The sequence below is a fragment of the Choloepus didactylus genome, chromosome 7 (genome assembly GCF_015220235.1).
Source record: "Choloepus didactylus isolate mChoDid1 chromosome 7, mChoDid1.pri, whole genome shotgun sequence".
NCBI lineage: Eukaryota > Metazoa > Chordata > Mammalia > Pilosa > Megalonychidae > Choloepus > Choloepus didactylus.
The window spans coordinates 16342043-16367043 of record NC_051313.1 but is presented as its reverse complement, the minus strand read 5'-3'; the positions used below and the strand labels follow the sequence as shown (position 1 = coordinate 16367043).

Genomic DNA, 25001 nt, shown 5'->3' with positions numbered 1-25001 from the left:
ATCCCGCACTCTTGAGGAAAACAGCAGCTGGAGGCTCAATCTTTGCCTGGGAGATGGCTGCAGACTGGGGCAGCTGGGGGAAAGCTCTGCCACAGGTAAAGTGGGGAACACAGCCCCATATTGAGCCAGATTTTATCTGGTGAAGTGAGGGCACAAGAAACCTGCAGTTTCAGCCCTGTCCAGTCAGACCCTGCCTGGGCTTCAGGAGGTAAATAGCTTCTGAGGATCATTAAGCCATCGAAAAGCACCATCTGCTGGGCAGGCTGGAAAGTGCAGGTGAATACTGCAGGACTTCTCAGAGCCTCTACAGACCTTGTCCCAGGCCACTGGAGCTGGTCTACATCCCCTACACCCAGCCGTTTTGGCTGAGAAATACAAACAACCCAAATGCCAAAACAGTACCCTATTATAAACCCAGGCAACAACAAAACCCTAGAAAAGAGAGAGAAATCAACCTTCAGAATACACTCATCAAGATAATTAGATGACCAGGTATCAGGAAAAAATCACAAGGCATACTAAAACTCAAGGAAATGGCCCAGTAGAAGGAACAGATCAAAAAGTTGGAGGATATACAGAATCTGGAAAAATTAATTAAAGATGTGCAAACAAATCTCCTGAAGCAATTCAAAGAAATGAAGGAAAATGTGTATGAAGAGATAAAGTATACTAAGAAGACACTAGAAGAGCATAAAGAAGAATTTGAAAGAAGGTATCAAAAAATAACAGATATTATAGAAATAGAAGATACTCTAGTTGAAATAAAAAATATACTGGAAACATACAACAACAAACTTGAAGAGGCAGAAGAAAGTTCAGTGAACTAGAAGCCAGATCAACTGAATTTGACAGAAAAAAGAACAAATGGAGAAAAAAAAATGGAAAAAATTGAACAGGGTCTCAGGGAAATGACTGACAACACAAAGCATACAAATATACACATCATGGGTGTCCCAGAAGGAGAAGAGAGGGAAAAGGGCCAGGAAGAATATTCAAAGAAGTAATGGCTGAAAATTTCCCAACCCTTATAAAAGATATAAATATGCAAATCTAAGAAGTGCAAACAGACAAGATCTGAAGAGACCCACTCCAAGACACACAGCAATCAGATTGTCAAATGCTGAAAAGAAGGAGAAAATTCTGAAAGCAGCAAGACAAAAGCGATTCACCACATACAAGGGAAGCCACATGAAACTAAATGCTGATTTCTCATCAGACACCACAGAGGTGACAAGGCAGTGGTACAATACACTTAAGATACTGAAAGAGAAAAATTGCCAGCCAAGAATTTCCTATCCAGCAAAGCTGTCCTTCAAAAATGAGGGGGAGTTTTAAATATTCACAGATAAACAGAAGTTGAAAGAATCTGTTAATTAGAGACTGGCCCTATGAGAACTACTAAAGGGAGTCCTGCTGGATGAAAAGAAAAGACAGGAGAGAGAGGTCTGGAGGAAGGTACAGAATTGAAGAATAATAAAAAGTGTAACTTAAAGGATAAAAAGAGAGCAAAAAATAGACCTGACAAATAAAAACCAAAGGATAAGGTGGTTGAATCAAGAACTGCCTTTACTATAATAACTTTGAATATTAATGGATTAAACTCCCCAATCAAAAGACACATATTGGCAGAATGGATTAAAAAATATGATCCCTCTACATGCTGTTTACAGGAGACTCATCTTAGAACCAAAGATGCAAACAGGTTGAAAGTGAAAGGATGGAAACAGATATTCCAAGCAAGTAATAACCAAAAGAAAGCTGGGGTAGCGATACTAACATCAGAAAAAATAGACTTTAAATGGAAAAATGTTGTAAGAGATAAAGAAGGATACCATATAGTAATAAAAGGGGCAATTCAACAAGAAGAAATAATACTCATAAATATTTATGCTCCTAATCAAGGTGCCCCCAAGTACATGAGACAAACACTGACAAAACTGAATGGAGTAATAAATGACTCTACCATAATAGTGGGAGACTTCAACACACCACTCTCTCCAATAGAGAGAACAACTAAATAGAGGATCAATAAAGAAACAGAGAACCTAAATAATATTATAAATGAACTAGACCTAACAGACATATACAGAACATTGTATCCCCAAACAGCAGGAAACACGTTCTCCTCAAGTGCTTATGGAGCATTCTCAAAGACAGATCAAATGCTGGAGCACAAAACAGGTCTTAATAAATTTGAAAAGACCGAAATTATACAAAGTACTTCCTCTGATCATAATGGAATGAAATTGGAAATCAGTAACAAACGGAGAACTGGAAAATACACAAATATATGGATGTTAAATAGTACACTAGCAAACAATCAGTAGGTCAAAGAAGAAATTGCAAGAGAAATCAGTAAATATCTAGAGACAAATGAAAATGAGAACACAATGTATCAAAACTTATGGAATACAGTGAAGGCAGTGCTGAGAGGGAAATTTGTAGCCCTAAATGCCTACATTAAAAAGTAGGAAAGAGCTAAAATCCACAATCTAACTGAACAACTGGAGAAACTGGAAAAAGAACAGCAAGCTAATCCAAAAGCAAAAGATTCTTTTCCAAAAGGAAAGAAATAACAAAGACTAGAACAGCAATTAGTGAAATGGAGAATTAAAAAAAAAAAAACAAAAGAATCAATAAAACCAAAAGTTGGTTCTTTGAGAAGATGAATAAAATCCACAAACCTTAGCTAGACTGACAGACAAAAAAGAGAGAAGCTGCAAATAAATAAAATCAGAAATGAGAGTGGGGGGTGGTATTACCATAGAACCCAAAGAAATAAAAAAGATAAGTGGTTACTGTGAACAACTGTATGCCAACAAGCTAGACAACGTAGATAAAATGGACAACTTCCAACAAACACATGAACAACCTACACTGACTCAAGAAGAAACAGACCTCAACAAACCAACCATCAGTAAGTCAAATGAGTCATCAAAAACCTACAAACAAAGAAAAGCCCAGGGAAAGAGACCTTCAAAGGCAAGTTTTACCAAGAAATCCAAGAAGAATTAATACAATTTCTGCTCAAACTCTTCCAAAAATTGAAGAGAGAACACTATCTAACTCATTCTATGAAGCCAACATTACCTTAATACGAAAGCTGGATAAAGATACTACAAAACAAGAAACTTCAGCTCAATCTCTCTAATGAATATAGATGCAAAAATTCTCAAATTAATACTTGTAAATAGAATCCAACAGCATATTAAAAGCATTACATACCACGACCAAGTAGGTTTTATTCCAGGTATGCAAGGGTGTAATGTAATACACCACATTAACAAATTAAATGGGAAAAACCATATGATCATCTTGATTGATGCAGAAAAGGCATTGGACAAAATTCAGCATCCTTTCATGATAAAAACACATCAGAAGGTAGAAATCGAAGGAAACTTCCTTACCATGATATGAGGCATGTATGAAAAATCCATAGCTAACATCATACTTAATGGTGAGAGACTGAAAGCTTTCCTTCTAAGATTGGGAACAAGACAAGGATGCCCACCCTCACCACTGCTATTCAACATTGTGCTAGGAATTCTAGCTAGAGCAACTACTAGGTAAGAAAAAGAATAAAAAGGCTTCCAAATTGGAAAGGAAGAAGTAAAACTGTCACTATTTGCAGATGGCATAATCCTATATTTAGAAAATCCAGAAAAAATGACAGTAAAGCTACTTGGGCTAATAAGTGAGTACAGCAAAGTGGCATGATACAGATCAACATGCAAAAATCAGTATGTTTCTATACACTAGTAATGAGCTATCAAAAAAAAATAATCAAGAAAAAAATTTCATTTATAATAGCACCTAAAAGAATCAAGTAGCTAGGAATAAAAAACTGACCAAGGATATAAAGGACTTGTACAAAGAAAACTACAAAACACTGCTAAAAGAAATCAAAGAAGACCCGAATAAATGGAAAGACATTCCATGTTCATTGATTGGAAGGCTAAATGTTGTTAAAATGTCAGTTCTACCCAAACTGATCTACAGATTCAGTGTTGAAGAGACAGAATAGTCTCTTCAACAAATGGGGCTGGGAAAACTGGATACCAGTATCTAAAAGAATGGAAGAGGACCCCTACCTTACATCCTATACAAAAATTAACTCAAAGTGGATTAAAGACCACAATACAAGAGACAGTACCATAAAACTCCTAGAAGATAATGTAGGGAAACATCTTCAAGACCTAGTATTAGGTGTAGATCCAGAAATGGAGAGTGCGGTGCTGTGTGATGGTAGCCCAGTATTGTAGGTGCACTGACCAAAGATGTCTGTGAGTAAACTTGACAGAGGAGGGCCGGGGGCATGTATGATACTAGAGGGGAGGATGGACAATAAAGAATGGGACTGTGTAACTTAGGGAAACCTAGAGTGGTCAGTTATGGTGACTAAATATACAAATGTAAACATGTTTTTACATGTGGGAGAACAAATGTATGTTAACCTTGCAAGGTGTTGAAAAAGGGATGGTATTAGGGAAAAAATATAATCAATGCAACCAGAGTTTGGGGTTAACAGTAACATTGTAATATGCTCCCATTAAGTGTAACAAAGGCTATATACCAAAGCTAAATGTCTGTGAAAGGGGGGTGGGAGGGAGGGGTATGGGATACTTGGTAGTGGTGGTATTGTCTGACCTCACTGCTAAAATTCATTTTATTTTTCCTTTTTCCTTTACCCTTTTTACTATTCTTTTGTTTCAGTGCTTTTTTTGAGTAATTAATATGTGTAAGTGCTAACTGTGGTGATGAATGCACAACTATATGATACTAATTGATTGTACACTATGGATGACTGTATGGTATTTGAATACATCCTTACAAAATTGCAAGGAAAAAAAAATAAACAGAGGGACAAAAGTGCTGGAGAGAACCTGGAGGCAGGGAGAGATGTACTTCTTCACTGTTGGTGGGGAAGTAGAATGGTGTAGCCCATCTGGAGGACAGTGTGTTGGTTCCACAAGAAGCTAGGTATGTGGGTGTCATAAGGTCCTGCAACCTCATTATGGGGTATATACATGCAAGATCTTAGTGCAGGGATACAGACGGACATTTGCACACTGGTGTTTATGGTGGCAGAATTCATGACTTGCAATGAACGGAGGTGGCCTAAGGGTACATCAACTGAGGAAGAGAAAGGTGAACTGTAGTGTATGCATACAATAGAATACAATAGAATGGCTACAAGAAGGAATGAAGCTTTGAGACACACAACTAGGTGAATGGATCTTCAGTGAAGTATGCCAGAAACAAGAGGAGAAATATAATGCCTCTCTAATATGGACTAACTATAATATGCAAACTCTGAGAACTGAATCTTAGAGCGCAGCTTATCAGGGGAATGCTTAGGTGTAATGGTCCCTAGATTGTAAGCTCTTACAGCAGTCACATCTATCCCTGAGTTGTAATGGTTATCTCTAAATTCTGTGATGCTGAGCTCCTTGTGTATAACCTGGTTGGTCTCTGGAACTTTAGGTATTTGTGTGACACCTAAGACTTGGAGCTGGAGCTTGGCAGCTATGAATGTCAGTATTACCCCATGTGGCAACTGTTGAAAGAGCTGAAAAAGAGTTCAGATGTCAAGTAGAGAGAGACGAACAAAGCAGATCTAGTTAGGACTAAGGCAAATCAGGCCAAAGGGTAAAGGATGAAACTGCCTGGGTATTAAAACTACAACTTGTGTGCAAGACCAAGGGAGGAGATGTTTACTTGGTGCAGGATCTATATTTTCTGTAGCACACTAGATAATTTAACTTGTATGATCAGTTTTTTTGAACATCACAGGTGCATGGAGCTTCAGGCTGGGGTGAAATCCTGACACATCCCAGAGTGATATGGGCATCTCAAGAGTATAACTGTATTTGTGGGGCTCCCCGAGGAACTGGGGGGAAATGCAGAAATGTTGGACTTCCCCACCTGGGTTATTGATGATTTTATAACAAACACTGAGAACTGCCAATTTGGTGGGCTGAGCCCTCAATCTGGGAGCTTTCCCCTGTGAGGCTTGTTGCTCCAAAGGAGAGGCTAAGCCGACTTATAATTGTGCCTAAGAGTCTCCCCTAGAGAGCATCTTTGTTGCTTAGATGTGGCCCTCTCTCTCTCTAAGCCCACACAGCAGGTGAACTCACTGTCCTCCCCGCTACATGGGACATGATTCCCAGGGGTGTGAATCCCCCTGGCAATGTGGGAGATGACTCCTGGGGAAGAGCCTGGACCCAGCACTGTGGGATTGAGAAAATCTTCGTGACCAAAAGGGGGAAGAGAGATGAAACAAAATAAGGTTCCAGTGTCTGAGAGATGTCAAATAGAGTTGAGAGGTCACTCTGGGGGATATTCTTATGTGCTATATAGATATCATTTTTTAGTTTTTGGTGTGTTGGAATGGCTAGAGGGAAATATCTGAAGCTGTTGAACTGCACCCCAGTGACCTTGATTCTTGAAGATAATTGTATAACTATGTAGCTTGCACAGTGTGACTGTGTGATTGTGAAAACCTTGTGGCTCGCATTCCCTTTATCCAGGGTATGGACAAATGAGTGGAAAAATGGGGACAAAAATTAGATGAAGAATAGGGTGAGATGGAGGGGATGGAAAGTTTTGGGTGTTCTTTTTGATTTTATTTTTATTTTGGAATAAGGAAAAGGTTCAAAAATTGATTCTGGTGATGAATGCACAACTGTATGACGGTGCTGTGAATAGCTGATTGTACACTGTGGATGACTATAGAGTGTGTGAATATATCTCAGTAAAACTATATTTAAAAAAGTAAATGAACAATGGGGGGAGGAAGGGAATGGGATGTTTTGGATGTTTTTTTTTTTAATTTTTATTTTATTTTTTGGAGTAATGAAAATGTTCAAAGATTTATTGTGATAATGAATGTACAACTGTATGATGATACTGTGAACTGACTATACACTTTGGAGGATTGTATGTTATGTGAATATATCTCAATAAAATTGCATTACAAAAAAAAAGACCTAGTATTAGGAGGTCGTTTCTTAGACCTTATACCCAAAGAACAAGCAAAGAAAGAAAAAATAAATAAATGGGAACTTCTCAAAATCAAAAGCTTCTGTATACCTCAAAGGAATTTGCCAAAACGTGAAGAGGCAGCCAATGCAATGTAAGAAAATATTCAGAAAGCATGTATCTGATAAGAGACTGATATCTTGCATATATAAAGAAATCCTACAACTCAACGACCATAGTACAAACAGCCCACTTATAAAATGGGCAAAAGATATGAAAAGACATTTCTCCAAAGAGGAAATACAAATGGCTAAAAAACACATGAAAAACTGTTCATCTTCACTAGCATCTCCCTAATGTAAATCAAGACCACAATGAGATTCATGTCACACCAATAAGAATGACTGCCATTAAACAAACAGGAAACTACAAATGCTGGGGAGGATGTGGAGAAACTGGAACTCTTATTCACTGCTGGTGATACAGCCAGTCTGGAAGACAGTTTGGTGGTTCCTCAGAAAACCAGATATCGAGTTATCTTATGATCCAGAAATTTCACTTCTTGGTATATATTCAGAAGATCTGAAAGCAGTGACACAAACAGATATTTGCATACCGATGTTCACAGTGGCATTGTTCACAAGTGGCAAGAGATGGAAACAATCCAAATGTCCTTCAACAGATGAGTAGATAAACAAAATGTGATATATACATACAATGGAATACTACCCAGAAGTTAGAAGAAACGAGGTCATTTGAAACATATGACAAAAGGATGAATCTTGAAGACATAAGGCTGAGTGAAATAAGCCAGACACAAAAGGAGAGATATTGTATGTTACCACTAATGTGAACTCTGGGAAAAATGTAAAATAAATGTCTTATAATGTAGAGTACAGGGGACCTAGAGTTACAAAGAAGCTAGTGAAGGGGGAATCATAATCTAATATGTACAGATATGATAATGAGGGTGAACTTAATGGTATGGGAATGGTCAGTGTAACTATAGTTCGTTAATGGGATTCTAAGTATCAGTGATGCACTGAAGGCAAACATGTCTGTAAATGGTTGTTTAAAGGCATGTAACCCACAGAGTAGCAACACAAACCTCAATAAATGTTAGTATGATATATTTATAAGGTATGACACTGGTGCAAAGAGTTAACAACAGAGTGATATGGAAAAACTACCCACTACATATTAAAGACTATATTTAATATGAGTATCTTACTAAAACTACACTAATAATAGGGATGGATAATTAGCAGCTAATAAGAGCTCTGGGATGTATTATGTTATGATAATTGTTTAAAGTTGAGAGTGATGATGATTGTACAACTAAGTAAAGATAAGCAAGAAACTGACTGTTTATCTTGGGATAGAATATATATTAAGTGAAATTAGGAAACCACTACTTAATAAATCAAGCCCTTGAATTGATGCTTGCTCTTGTGAAATTTAGGGTGGTAAATGGGAGGCTGAGCCCTCCTATAATTATGCCAAAGAGGCACCTCCAGGGAACCTCTTTTGTTGCTCAGATGTGGCCTTTCTAAGCCCAACTTGGTAAATAAATTCATTAACCTCCCCGCTATGAGGAACATGACTCCCAGGAACGAGCCTGGCCCTGGCAGTGAGGGATTGAAAATGCCTACTTGACCAAAAGGGGGAAAAAAAGAAAGGTAACAAGCTGAGATCAGAGTGGCTGAGGGATCCCAAACAGAGTTGAGAGGCTATCCTGGAGATTTCTCTTATGCAAGCTCCAGCTAGACATTCCAAATGGCCACAGTATGCCATGCCCTTACCAAAAGTAGTCCCCAAATACCTAGGCCCCTATTTGAGATTCTATAAAAGATTCACCCTTAAAGTTTTATCTCTCAGAAACTTAAATCTACCAGAGTGTTCCTATGCCAGACAAGGCCAAAGATCCAGAGGAACAGCTCTTTAAGAACAACAATCAGATGCAGCCCCCTTCCCCATACTGTCAACACCCCCTTTCAATATGAACAAGTGAGGGTGTTCACTGTCTAGACACCCCTGAGGATGGAGAAAGAAATTAAATGAGAGTAAGAGGTAGCAACAAACAAGATTTAATAAAGGTCTATGAATACTGAAACTTCATAAATACATATACATATTTTGGATGCTGGGGTGTTGGAATGGCTGGAAGGAGGTAAATGACATGGTGGAACTGTAACCTATAGCATCCTTTGGGATTTGCTCTATAGCTACTCGTTGAATTGTGCTTTCAAAGTCTTAACCTTTCTGTATGTATATACCCTATATTTCATAATAAGGAAAGAACTGAAACTGTAGAACTTTAACCATAACAATTTTTGAAATTATCTATATAACTGTTTGTTAAGCTGTACATCCAAAGTTAACACCTTTCTGTATGTATGTTATAATTTACAATAATGGAAATAGCTGAAGTTGTGGAACTGTGAACCATGACATTTTTTGACATTTGCTCTCTAACTGCTTGTTAAATCATACTTTGAAAGTTATCAATGCTATTTATATATGTTAAAGTTCACAATAAAAAATGCATTAAAAAAGATTTAAAAAAAAATCAACTCAAAATGGATCAAAGACCTAAATATAAGAACCAGTAACCATAAAACTCCTAGAAGAAAATGTAGGGAAATATCTTCAAGATCTAATGATAGGTGGTAGTTTCTAAGACTACACACAAAGCCCAAGCAACGAAAGAAAAAATAGATAAATGGGAACTCCTCAAAATTGAATACTTCAGTACTTCAAAGGACTCTGTCAAAGGGTGAAAAGGCAACTAACTCAATAAGAAAAAATATTTGGAAACCACATATCTGATAAGGGTCTGAAATCCACTATATATTAAGAAATCCTACAACAATAAAAAGTTAAACAACCCAATTAAAATACGGGCAAAGGACATGAATAGACATTTCTTCAAAGAGGAAATATAGATGGCTAAGAGGCATATGAAAAGATGCTCAGTTTCCCTAGCTATTAGGGAAATTCAAATCAAAAACACAATGAGATATAATCTCACACCTACTAGAATGGCCACTATTAAACAAAAAAGCAACTACAGGTGTTGGAGAGGATGTGGAGAAATTGGAACACTTATTCACTGCTGGTGGGAATGTAAAATGGCAGGGACACAAACAGACATTTGCATACTGATGTTCCCAGTAGCATTATTCACAATTGCAAAAAGATGGAAACAATCCAAATATCTACCAACAGATGAACAGATAAACAAAATGTAGCATATACATACAATGGAATATCATTCAGCAGTAAGAAGGAATGAAGTCCCGAAGCATGTGACAACATGGATGAACCTTATGGATATTACGTTAAGTGAGAAGTCAGACACAAAGGGACAAATATTTTATGCTCTCACTGATATAAACTAATAATAATATGGAAACTTAAAGACATAAAATATAGAATATAGGTTACCAGGATATAGAATGAGGCTAAAGAATGGGGAGCAGCTGCTTAATAAGTACAGAATGTTTCATTAGGGTGAACTTAAATGACTGGAAATGGACAGAGGTGATGGTAGCATATTATTGTGGGAATAATTAACAGTGCTGGATGGTATGTGAGTGTGATGGAGAAGATTAGAGTCATGTATGTCACCAGAACAAAAGTTGGAGGTTAAAACATGGGAATGTATAACAAAGTGAATCTTGGTGGACAGTGTCCGTGATTAACTGTACAAATATTAAAAAATTCTTTCATGAACTAGAACATATGCACAACATTATTCTAAGGAATAGTTAATAATAGAGGGGTATATGGGGAAAATGTACTTATTGCAAGTTACACTATAATAAGGAGTTAATAACAGAAGGGTATATGGAGAAATATACCTACTGCAAACTACAGCCTATAGTTAACAGCAATATTTTAATACTCTTTCATCAACAGTAACAAATGTACCACACCAATACTATGGGTCAATAATATGAGGGGATAAGGAGTAATGGGAGGACTAGGGTTTTTTTTTTATTTTTCTTTCTTTTCTGGAGTAATGAAAATGTTCTAAATTTGATCATGGGGCTATATGCACAACTATGTGTTGATACTGTGAACCAAGTGATTGTGTATTTCAGATTGTTTCTACACCATGTGAGTATATCTTAATAAAATTGCATTAAAAAAAAAACTAAGGGACAATAAATAAAGTAAGGCCTTTAGTTAATAACAATGTATCAATATTAGCTCATTGTAACAAATATACTACACCAATGTATGATGTTAAAAATAGGGGAGACTGTATAGGGTGGAAGGTATGTGGGAACTCTCTGTACTATGTGTTCATTGTTTCAGTAAATCTAAAACTGTTCTAAAAAACAAAGTCTATTAATAAAACAAAAAAAAACAATTCATACTTTCATTTTGCAGGGAGATATCTTAGATTAAGGACTAAGAACAGAACTGCCCACCAGACAAATACATTCCGTTTGTGCCCCAGGTGGCTGCTCCATGCCTTCGGCACTCCTCTCTCCCACCCCACCAAGTTATTATGCTTAAACTGTAGCATCGTCTTTGTCATCCTTCTTTCACTATCCTCTATCATAACTGGTCATCCAAGTCCTATCCCTTCTTCCCTGATCATTTGTCCCTTCTTTCTCATTTCCACTACTACCACCCTCACTTAATTCTTATCACACATCTGAGGTTCTTGACACAGCTTTTCGAAATGACTTCCTCCTTCTAACATATCCTGCCAACTACAACTGGTTCATCTTTTTAATATAATGCTTTCCAGGCCATGATCTGACTCAGTAACTTCCAACTGACTCCCCTTTATCTGCAGTTTATAAAATCAGTTTCTTAGCTTGGCATTCATGTACAATCTCTTTTTCCAGCTTTATTTCTAGAACTCCCTGGAACAAATTCTCAATTCAGCCCAACTAGGCAATTACTCTTAAAATATGCCTCCCCTGCCCCCTCTGTCTCCATGATTTTCCCAAATTACTCCTTCTGCCTAGTGTGCTCTCTTTTCTTTTCTGCTTATACAAATTGTGTGCATCATAGGTCATACCCAGTCCCTCCAAGAAGCGTGCCCACACCCATTTAGTTTCACAGCAACATCACTCTGTTCTAAACTTTGTTTGTATATGACTTATTTTTACTATTTAATATTCTGGCTATGATTTACTGTTCATATATTTACGTCCAATATTTCAGACTTCATGGCATCACTCCATAGTACTTACCCTGAAGACATTTTATTTTTTAACAAAAATTAAAAATCCTTTAGCAACACTATAATGATATGGTCATGCCCAGCCTACTTTTGTTTATAGAGCTATCAGATGGGATTAAAATTTGAAAAAGCTCACCATGAAATTTATATAAGCCTCCAAGGTGATCCAGTAGGGTCTCCAGTGATTTGGATACTGGAAGCAACTCTAAAAATCTGTGTATTACTATATCAAATACTGGAAGGAATCGGAGACACACATTTCCAAAATAGATGGGCAGGTAGGGGGACTGGATCTGTACAGGAGGATCAACCTGTTCCGCCAGGCCCTCAAAATACAGCTTCTCTGGATATTTCTGTGGAAGTGGAGGAGATGGTAAATGTCTGAGACATCTTTTTCCTTCTTTTAAAAAAAGAGCTAAATAACCTTGAAAATATTATTTAGGAATTTAGTTTTTATAAAGAAACATTTAAAACTATACTTTAATAAACAATTCATTTTGCATTATAAGTACCTATGCCTAGTGAAACTGCAGGTTCAATACATTCTTAACATTAGAGAAACTCTAAAACCTGGAGGATGTTTCAAAAGTTCATTTACTTCTGTACAGATCAGAGACAAAACTAGCTGATGATAGAGAATACACCTAAATCGATTAGCAAAATACCTAGTATGGCTAAAAAGGGTGATATGGAGTACTACTGTGAACATACCTTGTGATAATTCATGTGCTTCGTATGCCAGTCATTCTGTAGCCAATGCTCTGGGGAATTTTCCTTCACAAAGTCACTTACTCGATTTCTAAAATCATTTGGCTTGAGTAACAGCAACTGAATTATGAAATAACAAACTTGAGCTTCATTTCCTTCATGACTACGCATGGCCTTTGGAGAACAACAAAAGTAAAATTATATGAAAATGACTGATCTGTGCAAGAGCAGAGCTCAGACTTTCTCTCCCACTTCAGAGTCTAAATCTCAAAGCAGTAAAATCTACTATTATCATTTCCTTATTATGTCTAGTCTACTCCAAACAACTATTCAGCATTCCCCAAACATAGCCAGCCTTCCTTGCCTATTAAGCCCTTGCCAATCCTTCTGCCTAGAATGTCCGTCTTTAGTTTTGGAATTGAGTCTGTCCTTCAGGATCCATTGCCTAGGTAAACGTGATCTCTCATTAATGCCTGACAATATTCTCCTGACTCCTCTATCTTATCCTATTATTTTGATGATTTTCAGACTTACCTTATTTCCCCTACTAGATTATAAATACCTTTGTATCTATGTTCCACAGCCAAGAGGTTAATGTTAACTAACTAAACCGCCCCAAATATCTTCACCACAGTATTTTTTTTAAATGCAGCATTTTTTAGCCTGGTTCAGTGTCTTTTCTAAACATTTTGCCTGAAATAGATATCAAAGTGAGAAGAAAAAAACATTTGGTGGATATTGGGTGGCTGTGAGTAACATTCAGTCCTGACTGTGGTCACCAAAGTGAACACGGATGGTTACAATGGCATTGGCACAGAAATGCAGCGACTTTTTACTACTTCCTGCCTCTAAGGGAAGTCTTTGAGAATCAACCCCGAGGGGCTAACTGCTCACAGGACCCTCTGTCTTACTGACATCTGTACCTTCTATGCATAGGATATAGTAGATATTCAGTATTATTGTATATATTCAGTATTGAATAAAGAAGTGGGGGACAATCTTTAGTTGCTTAGGAAAGTGACAGCAATGCTGATTACAGTATGAATCCATTAAATCCTGAGAAACAATATGGAGTACATCAGCACAAGGCACAAAGTCATTCTCCTTGATCCAAAAAGAATGCAAAAGCTCAGAACCTTAATTGTTCTTACCAGGCAGAGAATTAATCTGTCCAATGTAACAATGTTGTACTTCCATACCATGTCATTAAGAATCTCAATGCATTTGTTGAGTTGCTGACCTCCAGCTGATGTGGAGAACTCATATACCAGGAAATCTGCAAATGTCCTCACATGGGCTACCAAGGCCCTAGCTCCAATTCTCTCCAGTACTCTGGAAGGCAGTGAGGAAAAAAATAAATTCTAGTGCTGTTTGGATATAGCAGTTTGCCAAATGAAGTGCAGATGTACGTCTTTTGGCTTACCTGTAGCCAATCTGATTAATATGATCTGTTTCCAAGAGCATTTTCCAGAGAAGACAAAGGAAGAGAGGAGGAGAGCCTTGCATAGAAAAGTGGGTAATGATGTCATTTTCATTGCTCATTGACTTCCATTTCCTGTACTCCTCCTCCACATTCTTTTTCAGATTAAAACGGCTTTCCTGAGGTACATTATTTTGTTTGAAGAAGGCCTAAAGGGAAGACAAGAGGTTTATTTCCATGGTTGTAGTGAAGAGTTCTGGATATGGAGCGAAAGACCCAGACTTAGCTTTGACACTAATAAACTCTAGGTGACCTTGAGTAACTCAGTAATCAGGCCGGAATTTCCTCAGCTGGAAAACAAATAGGCTTGATTAGGTCATCTCAAAGATTCCTTTTAGGTCAAATTTTAAGCAAGCCTGAATTCAAAGCTTCATCAAAAATCTGTTGACACTTCTGCTAATCTTAGAAAAAGAAAAGAAAAAGACATTTATGCACACTTTGGTTACATATTTCACTGTCTCCATCAGAAATGTTCATTCTCTAGCCCAGTGGTTCTCAGTGTGGTTCTCAGGCGAGCAGTATGAGCATCCTCTGGGAACCTGGAGAAAATGCAAATTCACAGATCCCACCCCAGACCTACTCAATCAGAGACTCTGGGGCTGGGGCCCAGTGACCTGGGTTTTAACAAGTCTCCAGGTGATTTGGTTGTGCCTAACAGTGAGATCCACTGCTCTAACCCTATCAGAAATTATGGAAAACAGATGCTCATCATGCTGTAAGTTTTCCCAGAAAGTAGACAACAAATCAGGTTTTCCTTTCTTCATATTGTACATGCCAAGTTTTATAGTTTTTCTCTCTATGTAACTTTTATTTATTTATTTATTTTTGCTGTTCACTTAAGTGTTGCATACTGGGTACTCTGTGAAGCTACACTAAATTATATTTCTCCCCATTTCAGTTCTGTGACAAAGGAAGAATTTTTCAGGTAAAGTGTTAATTCTAATGAGATCCTAAAGCTGTTAACTATTAAGATGAAACCATTATAATTAAACTTTTAAAGACATATCCACTTACAGATTGGGTAAAGAACAACACAAAAGATCTAAAAGAACATAGATTAAAAAAAGAAAAAATCAAAGCTAATTTTCTTTCAGATGTAACCAAAACTAATTCTCTAGAAAAAGAGCCATTATGAATGGGAAGAAGGAGTTCATATATACATTCAATATGTATTTCAAAATTACCTGTAGTGGGCCTGGAAAACAGCTAAGGGTGTGTGAAGCCCAATTATGAGGAGTAAAACTCATGATGGTCTGAAGTATGTCTTTACACCAGGTTCCCTGGATTGAATCCGAGCCTGTAAAAAAGTCTAAACAGAAACAGATGTAATCTAGATGTAAATGATCATATCCACCATTCATAAAAGTCACAAACAATTTTGTACACTCAGAATTTCACTGCAGTGTGTTCATAGATTAACTGGCCTTAGGACCTAAATTTTCTTAGTTTATGAGTGATTTGGATTAGTACATATGAACATAATTAGTGATCAGATGACAAAAGACATCTGGAATCACTCTCTTTTTTAGGTTACAGAGTATCACTGATACAACAGTGATACAGGCCCAGCACCACTACTCAGTTAGGTCCCTCTGACAATGATTTCCTAGTACTTTCTTGAGCCTAGGAAATAAAATTAAGAAAGGAGATGCCTTTTCTGGTGGTCGAAAGCACCGTACTCTACAGATTACAAGCAAAGATCTCTAAATCAAGGAGGCTTATTAATATAAAACAAGACAGCTTAAACAAATGGTTGCGATCGCTAAATTCAAGAACTATTTCTTTATAATAGAAGTTTGCCAAGCGTGGTCTGTGGACTCTGCAGGTCCCAAGATTCTTTCAAGAGGTTGATGAGGTCAAAGCTATTTAAGTAATAATACTAAGATATCACTGGCTTTTCATAGTGTTGATATCTGCACTGATGATGCAAAAGTAATGGTGGGTAAACTGCTGGTCCTCACAAGTCAAACAGTGGCAATAATACACTAATAGTCACACATTAATACATTAACTGTGTTCTTCAGAGCCACGCACTCAGAGAAAACAAAAAAAAGTGTCAGTTTCACTCAACAATGTCCCTGATGAGGCAGGGAAATAACTAAAACTTGACTCTTGAATACTCCTTTTTCTATTCTGTGTGACAAAATGGGAAGCATGCATAAAGTATTTCAGCCACACAATTCCAATTTTACTTGAAAGAACACTGGCAGAAAACTAGTGTTATTCAGACTTGGGTATGTAGCAGACTTTCTTGAAAATAAACAAAACGGGTCTGTCACTTCAAGGAAAAAAAAACATACTGTTACCAATGTTAAAATTTGAGCTTTCAAATAAAAATTAGAATTTTGGAAAATTTATAACCATTACCATTAGCTTGATGGCTTTCCCAAACTTAAAGACATTTCAAAGAAATTGGCAGTGACATTAACAAATATTATTTTCTGATACCTTATAATGAAATGTGTCAACAATTGCAAGATCTATATAACTTAGGGAAAAATATTTTCCAAATGATCAAACCATGAAGCTATAAAATCATGCATAGGTTAAAAAAAAATCCATTAAATGTACAAAAGAGACCAAGGATTTTAATTAACAGAGTACATAAAGTTAACTGATTGGATTTCGGATCCCACATTGTAACTGAAGTAAATTACTTAAGTTTTTACTTAAGTTTGAGTACTTAAAGTAAAATCAAAACCTTTAAGAAGCTAAAGAAAGCTTCAACTAAAACAACATATTATAACAGATTAAGTGCAGAAACAAATATGAGAATCTGTGATCTTCTATTAAGACATTAAAGTAAAATACAAAAATGTAAGACAATGGCACCTCTTCTCATTAAAGTTCTGTCCTGGAAAATAAAGTATTTATTTACATTAACATGTATTGTGTTTATTATTGTTATTTTTAAATGGATCAAGAAATGTTTAAAAATTTTGTTTTAATTTTTATTACAGTAAATATCAATAAATATAATCCATATAAACAGAAATTCTCAGGAGTTCTCAATATTGTTTTTTAATTGTAAAGCACTCTTGGAGACCAAAAAGCTTGCAAACTGATACTTTAAAATTGTGTAAGAGGGTTGAAAGCTGATGCTCAACCTAGTTAAAATGACAGTACACAGAAGAACCTGCATTAATGACTGAAACGGTGAAGGTATCAAAACAACAGTGCCCTCTTTTGGAACATGTGTGAAGTGTCTCTTCAGTAAGTTTTCCCCTCAGTAACGTCTACAATCCCAGCAACTCCAATTCCTCTCCCTGTTGTTGTGGCCACCTGCTCACTGTACCTGTTACATGAGTTGCTCTAGCTAAGGTCAGTATCAAGGCCCGGTTCAGTTCTTCAGATTCCGCCGACAGCACTGTCTTGGGATCGCTAAGGAAGCGGGTAAACTGTGGCTGGACCTCCGAGCTCCCCAATGCTGTTATAAGCCTGAGGGCAGTGCTCTCAACACTGGAAGGTGGGAGAACAAAAAGAAATGTGAAAAAGTTAAATAGCATATAAAATGTCACGAAATCAAATCTAATTTCAGGTCAATTATAACGGAAACAAAAATGCAAACTATTAATTTCCCTTCTTTGATTTAAAAAAAAAAAGGCCTCTTTGGTGTGGGAATGAGCTTTGGTTAATTTGTTTAAAAAAGCCTGAGGTTTTATAGTGAAAACCATCTGCCATTTTTACATATTTGAAAAGATAACTTGTGGTCTGTAGGACTCAAAAAATTTCACCTGGATACTCTAAAAAATTACATTTTTCTATCTGAAATATATTTTCACTTAAAGTAAAATCAAAATGACATAAATACTTAAACCATAATCTGAAGCATATTTTAACCCAGCATTCTAAAGGGTTAGGTTAAAACATAATGACAAAGGCTTTGGAAGTACTAATTCTCAGTCCAGAGACCCAAAGGCATGCCTCAACTATTTAAGAAACTGGACTCTACTCTTACTATACTGGAAAAAATTACTGCACAAGCAGAGGAGTTTGAATGATAAATGAAGAAAAAAAAATTATGAGGCAAAGGATTAGGTTCACTATCTCCAACAAAGCTTCTAGTAAGTCCTAAGGAAAGACAGTCTTCAATGGGCTCACCAAAGATGGAGCTGGTTCTGGTTTGTTTGTGCAACTGCAGCCAAAGTATGAAGATGACTCAGGAGCTGAACTCTGTAGTGAGGCTGAATATGGTGCATGCGGTAGCTGAACATCTCGAGAAGTGTGTGTAAGATTCCCCAGGCGTGAGACTTGAAAACGGTTGGTAGAAGCTGGCCTTTAGAGACAAGACAATTTGAGGCACCAATTATTAAAAGCTATGCATTAAAAGATACTTGAAAAAAAAATAGAAAAAAAAGATATTTGAACAAAAGTCACACTGAGTAAAATGGGTATAGAGATTTGATCATATACATATATTCCATAATTTCTATTTCAATTGCAAAAAAATAAAAAAATACAAGTCCCAATTAAAATATTTTGTTACCACCACCACTGGAATTTGGCAAAATGATATGCAAGTTCATCTGGAAAAATGAGAGACCAGATGTGAAAAAAATTACTCTAACTTTCCTCACTTCTCAGTTATCTTTTACATTATTTTTATAATGATAGTGTTTCCTACCTTTCCAATCATGAGGATCCCTTCTTAATATTAAAAAAATGGCACTACACCCATTCTTGTTCTCTCCTACCACATAAGAAAGTATCTTACTTTTATTCAACTCTCAAATGTCTGGGTTAAAGTAAAAATTATACTGTATTAGTAAAAAATTAGAATTATAAATCAGAAAAGCACTTTCATATTGGAAAGTAATTGTTTAGAATGGCCCAATAACCAACTGACACTGTGTCATCTGGGATAAGAGCAAGTTTCTTCCCTCTGCCCTGGGTGAACTAGCAGCAGACACACAGCAAGGGGAGTGATGGGACCGTGGCTTCCTGCAGCGACAGACAGGGAAGGGGGTGGGAATTAATGACCTTAGTTCCCAGAGGACAGGGACCACATGCATCCTGCTCGCTGCATCCCAGCACCTAGCACAGGGCCCCTTTCCTACCACTCGACTCAAAAATGCAACTCACTCCAACTCTCACACTTCCATCCCTCTTTCCTGCTTTCATTTCCTCTGAAACACTTACTGCCTTCTGACTTAGGACGTATGTCACTTAATGACTTTGTTGGCTGCCAGCTGCCCCACTGGCAGGTGAGCCCCATGATGGCGGTGACTTTTGTTCACTACTGCTGTGTCCCCAGCAGCCAGAAGAGTAGTACCCAGTAGGTGGTTAATGGTTATAAACACCAGAAAATTCTGCCTTACTGATAAATCCCTTGATGCCCAAAGATTCTATTTCCATATAGACCAATAAGCGACTGTACGTTTCCACTAGAGCTGGAGCCAAGGCCACACTGGACTTTGCATGAGCAAGTTTTATCACCCTGGTTGCAATGCTGTGAATAAGGCTGAGGAGAAACAAAAAGGAAGAAATTAAGCTGTACTTTTGGCATAAAGATAGGATTAGCTATATTTATAAGTAACTTGGTCTAAATTTGAATTTAAATGATTAAAATGTAGCTGTTTCACTTAATACTATTTAAGTTATACAGGAAACTTGTTTTTGGTCCCCTGCATGCCTGGAGACTAATTTTGGTTTTTATGAGGTTTGAATGGGTATTATTAGGGTCTGTCTGCTCATGGAAAAACAATATTTGAGTATAGCTCATAGAGACATGCTGGACTGATTCTAGTATGCTTTTCTTTTTCAAATATGCAACTAAAAATATTTAAGATATCAAATTATTTTTGTTACAGAACTACTTAATAAATCATTGCTAAGACCCAAACCTGAGGTTCTAGCAGGATGCTCCTCAGACTTGTCACACATACCCATTAAGCACATGTATAATTCTGCTCACCAGTTGTTCTGCATTGGAAGAGAGCATGGTTCCTCCAGAACTAATGGCCAACTAGAGGCCCACCATGCTTTCCCTGGGGCTGCTGGGTGAGTATTTGTTTTAAGTTTGAGCCAACACTTAAAAGCTGAAAGACTAGAAAACCAAAGTGTGGATTTCCAGACCTTCTTGAAAAAATTTAGAAGATCTAGCTACACAAGGTCACATTCTGACATTACAGGAATGAGCTAAGATGGCAGCTCTACAAGATGTGTCTGCACTCTCCAGGGGGCCTCCCTGCCTGCACACACACATGCTTCCGTGTGCACCTACACCTGGGCCTCCTCCGCACAGCACCAGGCTTCACTCCTTCACATCACCGGCTTGGCCCCAGAGGCAGCTGAGGTAGTAGAATCCTACCTAACAAAGCCTTTTCTTTATCCAAGGCTCAAAGTACCTCCATGAGTAAACAATACAAATTCATTTATTTATACATACAAACACAGACACAGGATATACACAAAATTTTTTTATAATGATTACCTCATGGAGATGATGACAATTAGCATTTTCTTTAGGTTTATTTGAATATTTTAGAATTCCACAATAAATAACATACATTTTTGTAATGAGAGCTAATTACAAAAAAAAAAAACAAAAAACAAAAAAACAAAATAAAATGCAACTGACCATATGATATACACACAAAATCATGAAATCAAGGTGTGTAATCTATTGATATCAATTCCCTGACATGGGGCCAAGTAATTAAGAAAGCCATACCTCATCTTGGCATGAACTGTGAGTGAATCCAGAAGGTTCATTGGTAATGGAGTGATAGATCCTGACGCCAAACAGCTCGTTCCAGGGAGAGGTATCCGCATGATCCCATTCCCATAAATAGTTTCTACCAGAGCTCCCATAGGCAATGTAAAGCATTCTGAATTTGTGGAGTATGCATTACACAAGAGGGCAATCTTATAGTCATTCATCTGTAAACTTTTATTTCTCAGACTTTGCTGTAAGAACCTAAAAATGCAAGTTAAATTAAACAGAAAAAAAATACAAATTTTCACAAAACTAATGCGCATTTTTTGAAAAGTTCAATTTTATGCAACCATCTACTAACACTATCTTGAACATACAGCTATTAATTTTTATCCAAAATGTAGCATAGAAACACATATAAAAGTTTTGTTAGCATTTCAGAAGAAAAGTAATTTTAAGTTAAAAAATGGGTATTTGTTATGTGCTACATATACAACACTATTTTAAGGTAAGGTTCAGAGAATGGAGAAATAACTCACAAATTCATAAACCAGGTTTCTATTTATTATCTGTCGGCTTAAGCACAATAATATGTCTTGATTACAGATGTCACTATGAAAAGATGGTTAGCAGTGTCTCATAAAATGAAAGCCAGATGAAATGTTCAGTTTAACTACTCTATAGTCTCCCATGAATAGATTCTGACAGTTCTTTTTAGAAGGGACTTTTTTGAATAATCACAGCTTTGGAAGATATGAAAAGGAAGATGCCCATCAGACCAGCTGAGTCAATCCCGGCAGTCCACAGAGTGGAAGATCTGTCAGTCAGATCATTATCAAATCCCAAACACTTAAGAAATTTTGAAACCTTTTCACATACTTTTAGAAATTAATGACTAGCTAAGGTACAACACATAAAAACAAAGATCACCCTTGAAAATTACAATTATATGTGTGTATGTATGTGCACACAGGATGAGTTAATTTTCTAGATTTCTTCTGATGCAAGTTGTTAGTTGGTACGTTTTCTCTTGCTATATTTTACACACTAAATAATCACACTCAACCCTGTCAGGGAGAAGGGAGGATCTCCAAACTTCTTGTTAAACTTGACACCAATATTAACTACAATATCACTATTCACTGAACAATAAAATAATGTATCAAGCTACAAATAACTTACTCATGGTGAAGCTTTAGGGAATGAGGTATGGGAATCTGTAGCTTGGAGTTGTCATTTTGGGCTTTTCTATTGAGATGAATCCAAATACAAGTCATTGCAAAGGCATGAGTTGACTGGGGCTTGTTAATATCAGGAACTGGGATACACTGAAAAGTAATAATTTGCAAATCAAAGAAAGAAGAATTAAATTATATGCATTTCCGTCATCTATTTTTGGCATATCTCTTTTTAAAATATCCTGTATTAATTTAGCCCAATGATTTCTTGATTATTCAAGAATATATACATCAGAAGGTCTAGCAGCTATAAAATACTGACACAATTACAAGATCATGTTTCACTTGCAAAGATAATAACAGCAATCCTAGGCACTTAGTCTATCTTTTCCTATTATCACAGAACATTCTCTACCAAAAATAATTTTTAAACAGTAAATTTCTCCAAAATTACCAATAAAACATTTCAAAAAAGATATAGATACCCAAATATTCATCATTATTTAGGGGTGCCATGACTTATTTTGCAGAGAAAGACTAAAGTCTCCAAGAAATTTTTATCTAAACTATTCAACATAAAGAATTTATTCTTTTAAACCCCTCAAAGAAAACTAGTAACTGTTATTTTAAATTCCTTATTTCAATACCACCAAAAAAATCTTTCTATGTCAAAAGCACACTATTTTCTACTGATTAGTATTTAAGAATTTGAAGCAACCTGGATCACATTAGAAAAAAAAAATTCAAAATATACTAATTCTGCCCAAACTTTTTTTTTAAAGTCAAAGACAAGGTGTTTAATTTTCTTCATTTTTTTTTAAATAAACACACTTTTATGAAATCTTACTGAATGTGACATAAATTGAAAAACATGGAACTTCTACAAGTCTCAATATGCTTTCCAAGAACATATAAAAATTGAAGAGGGGGCTTAATTATCTCTTGGAGCCCAGCTGAGTTGGTTGAGCAGCGCTAAATTGCCTCCTGGTCCCTGTTTGACTTGGCACAGCTGAAGCTCCAACTTTCTTGCACCCTCACTTTGCTGGGTAAAGTCTGACTCAATGTGGGGCTGTACCCCCCACTCCCTCTGTGGCAGAGGACTCCTCCAACTGCCACAGTTTTCAGCCATCCCCCAGACAGGTAATCAATGGATAACTTGGAGAAAATACTGGAGCTGTACAAGAGGTCCATGATGGAAAGTTGACTGAGTAGGAAATACACAGGAGTATGCAGTCTGGAGTCCAACCAAATGAGGATAACCATCATAATGTTGCTAAAAAGTACTACAAGAAACACCGAGAAGATGAGAGAGAAGAGGAGATTGGGAGCTTGAAGGTGGTGAAATAGCCCCAGGAGAACAAACTGAAAACATAAGACCATTCAAGGAGGAACAGAAGAAGCCCAATAACAAACCAAACGTCTGGTGAGTGAGATTCAATAATTTGCCTCCAGAAACTCAAAAGACTACAGCTGATATGACAAACAAACAAACAAAAAACAATGGAAACAAACAAGCAAAATTGCTATTAGTGATGTAATTTGGCTTGTGTGCTTGGTGATGTATTTCCTTTGCGCTTAATCAAGTAGAACTCTGTGTGAAAGGAAACAAAAGCCATCTGGTCCTAGACTGGAGGGGGGTGGACAGAGAGGACCTCAATTGACTCATATGCTTTTTGTGGAAATGAGAATGAAGAAAGTAGATAAATTTGTTAAAGTACAGCTTTATATCATTCAAGATGTTCCTCAAAAACTGGGTCATATAAAACTCAACATCTATGAGAACATCAAAATATAAATTTCATTGAACATAGAAGATTAGCATCTTTCCTGCAAACGTGTAGTCATCACCACTAGCTACCAGTGTAGTGACTTGATTCTTAGGGATGGAAGCATGCCTATCTGCTATGATGGTCTATGCAGGAAATTCCATGTAATTCTGGTAATTGACATTGACCCCTTAATAAGTATGAAATTTTGGTTATAAGAATATTGCATTATACTAATTATGTTTATTATAAGGGGTGTAACCCAATATATCGGTTACCAGTTCTCCAATAAATATTGAGAGAAATACAAAATACTAAATAGTAGAAAGTAGTTTAAAACCTTATAGACTCATTACTTTGGCTTAAACTCAGGGAAGTTCCGTACTGCTAAAAATATATGAATTCTGACTTGTATTTCCATAATTTAATTTTTTACTTCAAAATTGTCTTTTATAAATTCATTATATAGGATCCTGGTAAACACAAGTAAAATGCAAAATATATAGTATTTTATAAATAACACTATGCATACTGTTTGCTCAGTTACTGTTTTGCCATCAATTTTTTGAAAACTGAATACTTTAACCTATTGAAACATTTTCCTCAAATTAACTCAATTAAAGAAAAAAAATTATCCTTGACTCAGATTTCATTTGCAATTTTTCATACACTGTGCCTTTATTACCAGTGTGTGTGAAACTGCATGTCTTTGACTCAAAGTAAAAGGCAAAGAGAATAAAGTGGTTCCGTTTGAAAATCAGAATAAGAGACACACAAAGCTTTTGGGCTGCTGAGAGTGAATTAATTTTGTTGTCTCTGTATACAATTGCTTTATTGAGAATTTATAGGATATATATATAGAATTTAGAGAATATATATGTGTATATATATAGAATATATGTATATGTATATATAATGGAGGCAGACATTCTAAATCAGTGGCACATGTGTCAACTAGATAAATGCAGATATAAATTAGGTAAGATGTAAGGAATACAAAATTATTAAAAGGCTCTCTTGTTAT

General features: G+C 36.4%; 1 protein-coding gene across 4 annotated transcripts in view; it reads right to left on the bottom strand.

Annotated features, from left to right (window-relative positions):
* The window catches only part of MED23 (mediator complex subunit 23), a 64786-nt gene that overhangs the window by 10292 nt on the left and 29493 nt on the right, over nt 1-25001 (bottom strand). For all 4 annotated transcript variants that reach the window (XR_005217918.1, XM_037843379.1, XM_037843380.1 and 1 more), the window contains 10 exons: nt 22216-22361; nt 21049-21294; nt 19694-19836; nt 18477-18651; nt 17671-17834; nt 15560-15684; nt 14319-14524; nt 14047-14227; nt 12899-13069; nt 12324-12540 (listed from right to left, as the gene is read on the bottom strand). Coding sequence is in view for 3 of the 4 variants with exons in the window: in XM_037843379.1 (XP_037699307.1) it covers nt 12324-12540; nt 12899-13069; nt 14047-14227; nt 14319-14524; nt 15560-15684; nt 17671-17834; nt 18477-18651; nt 19694-19836; nt 21049-21294; nt 22216-22361 (1774 nt within the window). In the remaining variant the exon portion in view is untranslated. The remainder of the gene's footprint in view (nt 1-12323; nt 12541-12898; nt 13070-14046; nt 14228-14318; nt 14525-15559; nt 15685-17670; nt 17835-18476; nt 18652-19693; nt 19837-21048; nt 21295-22215; nt 22362-25001) is intronic.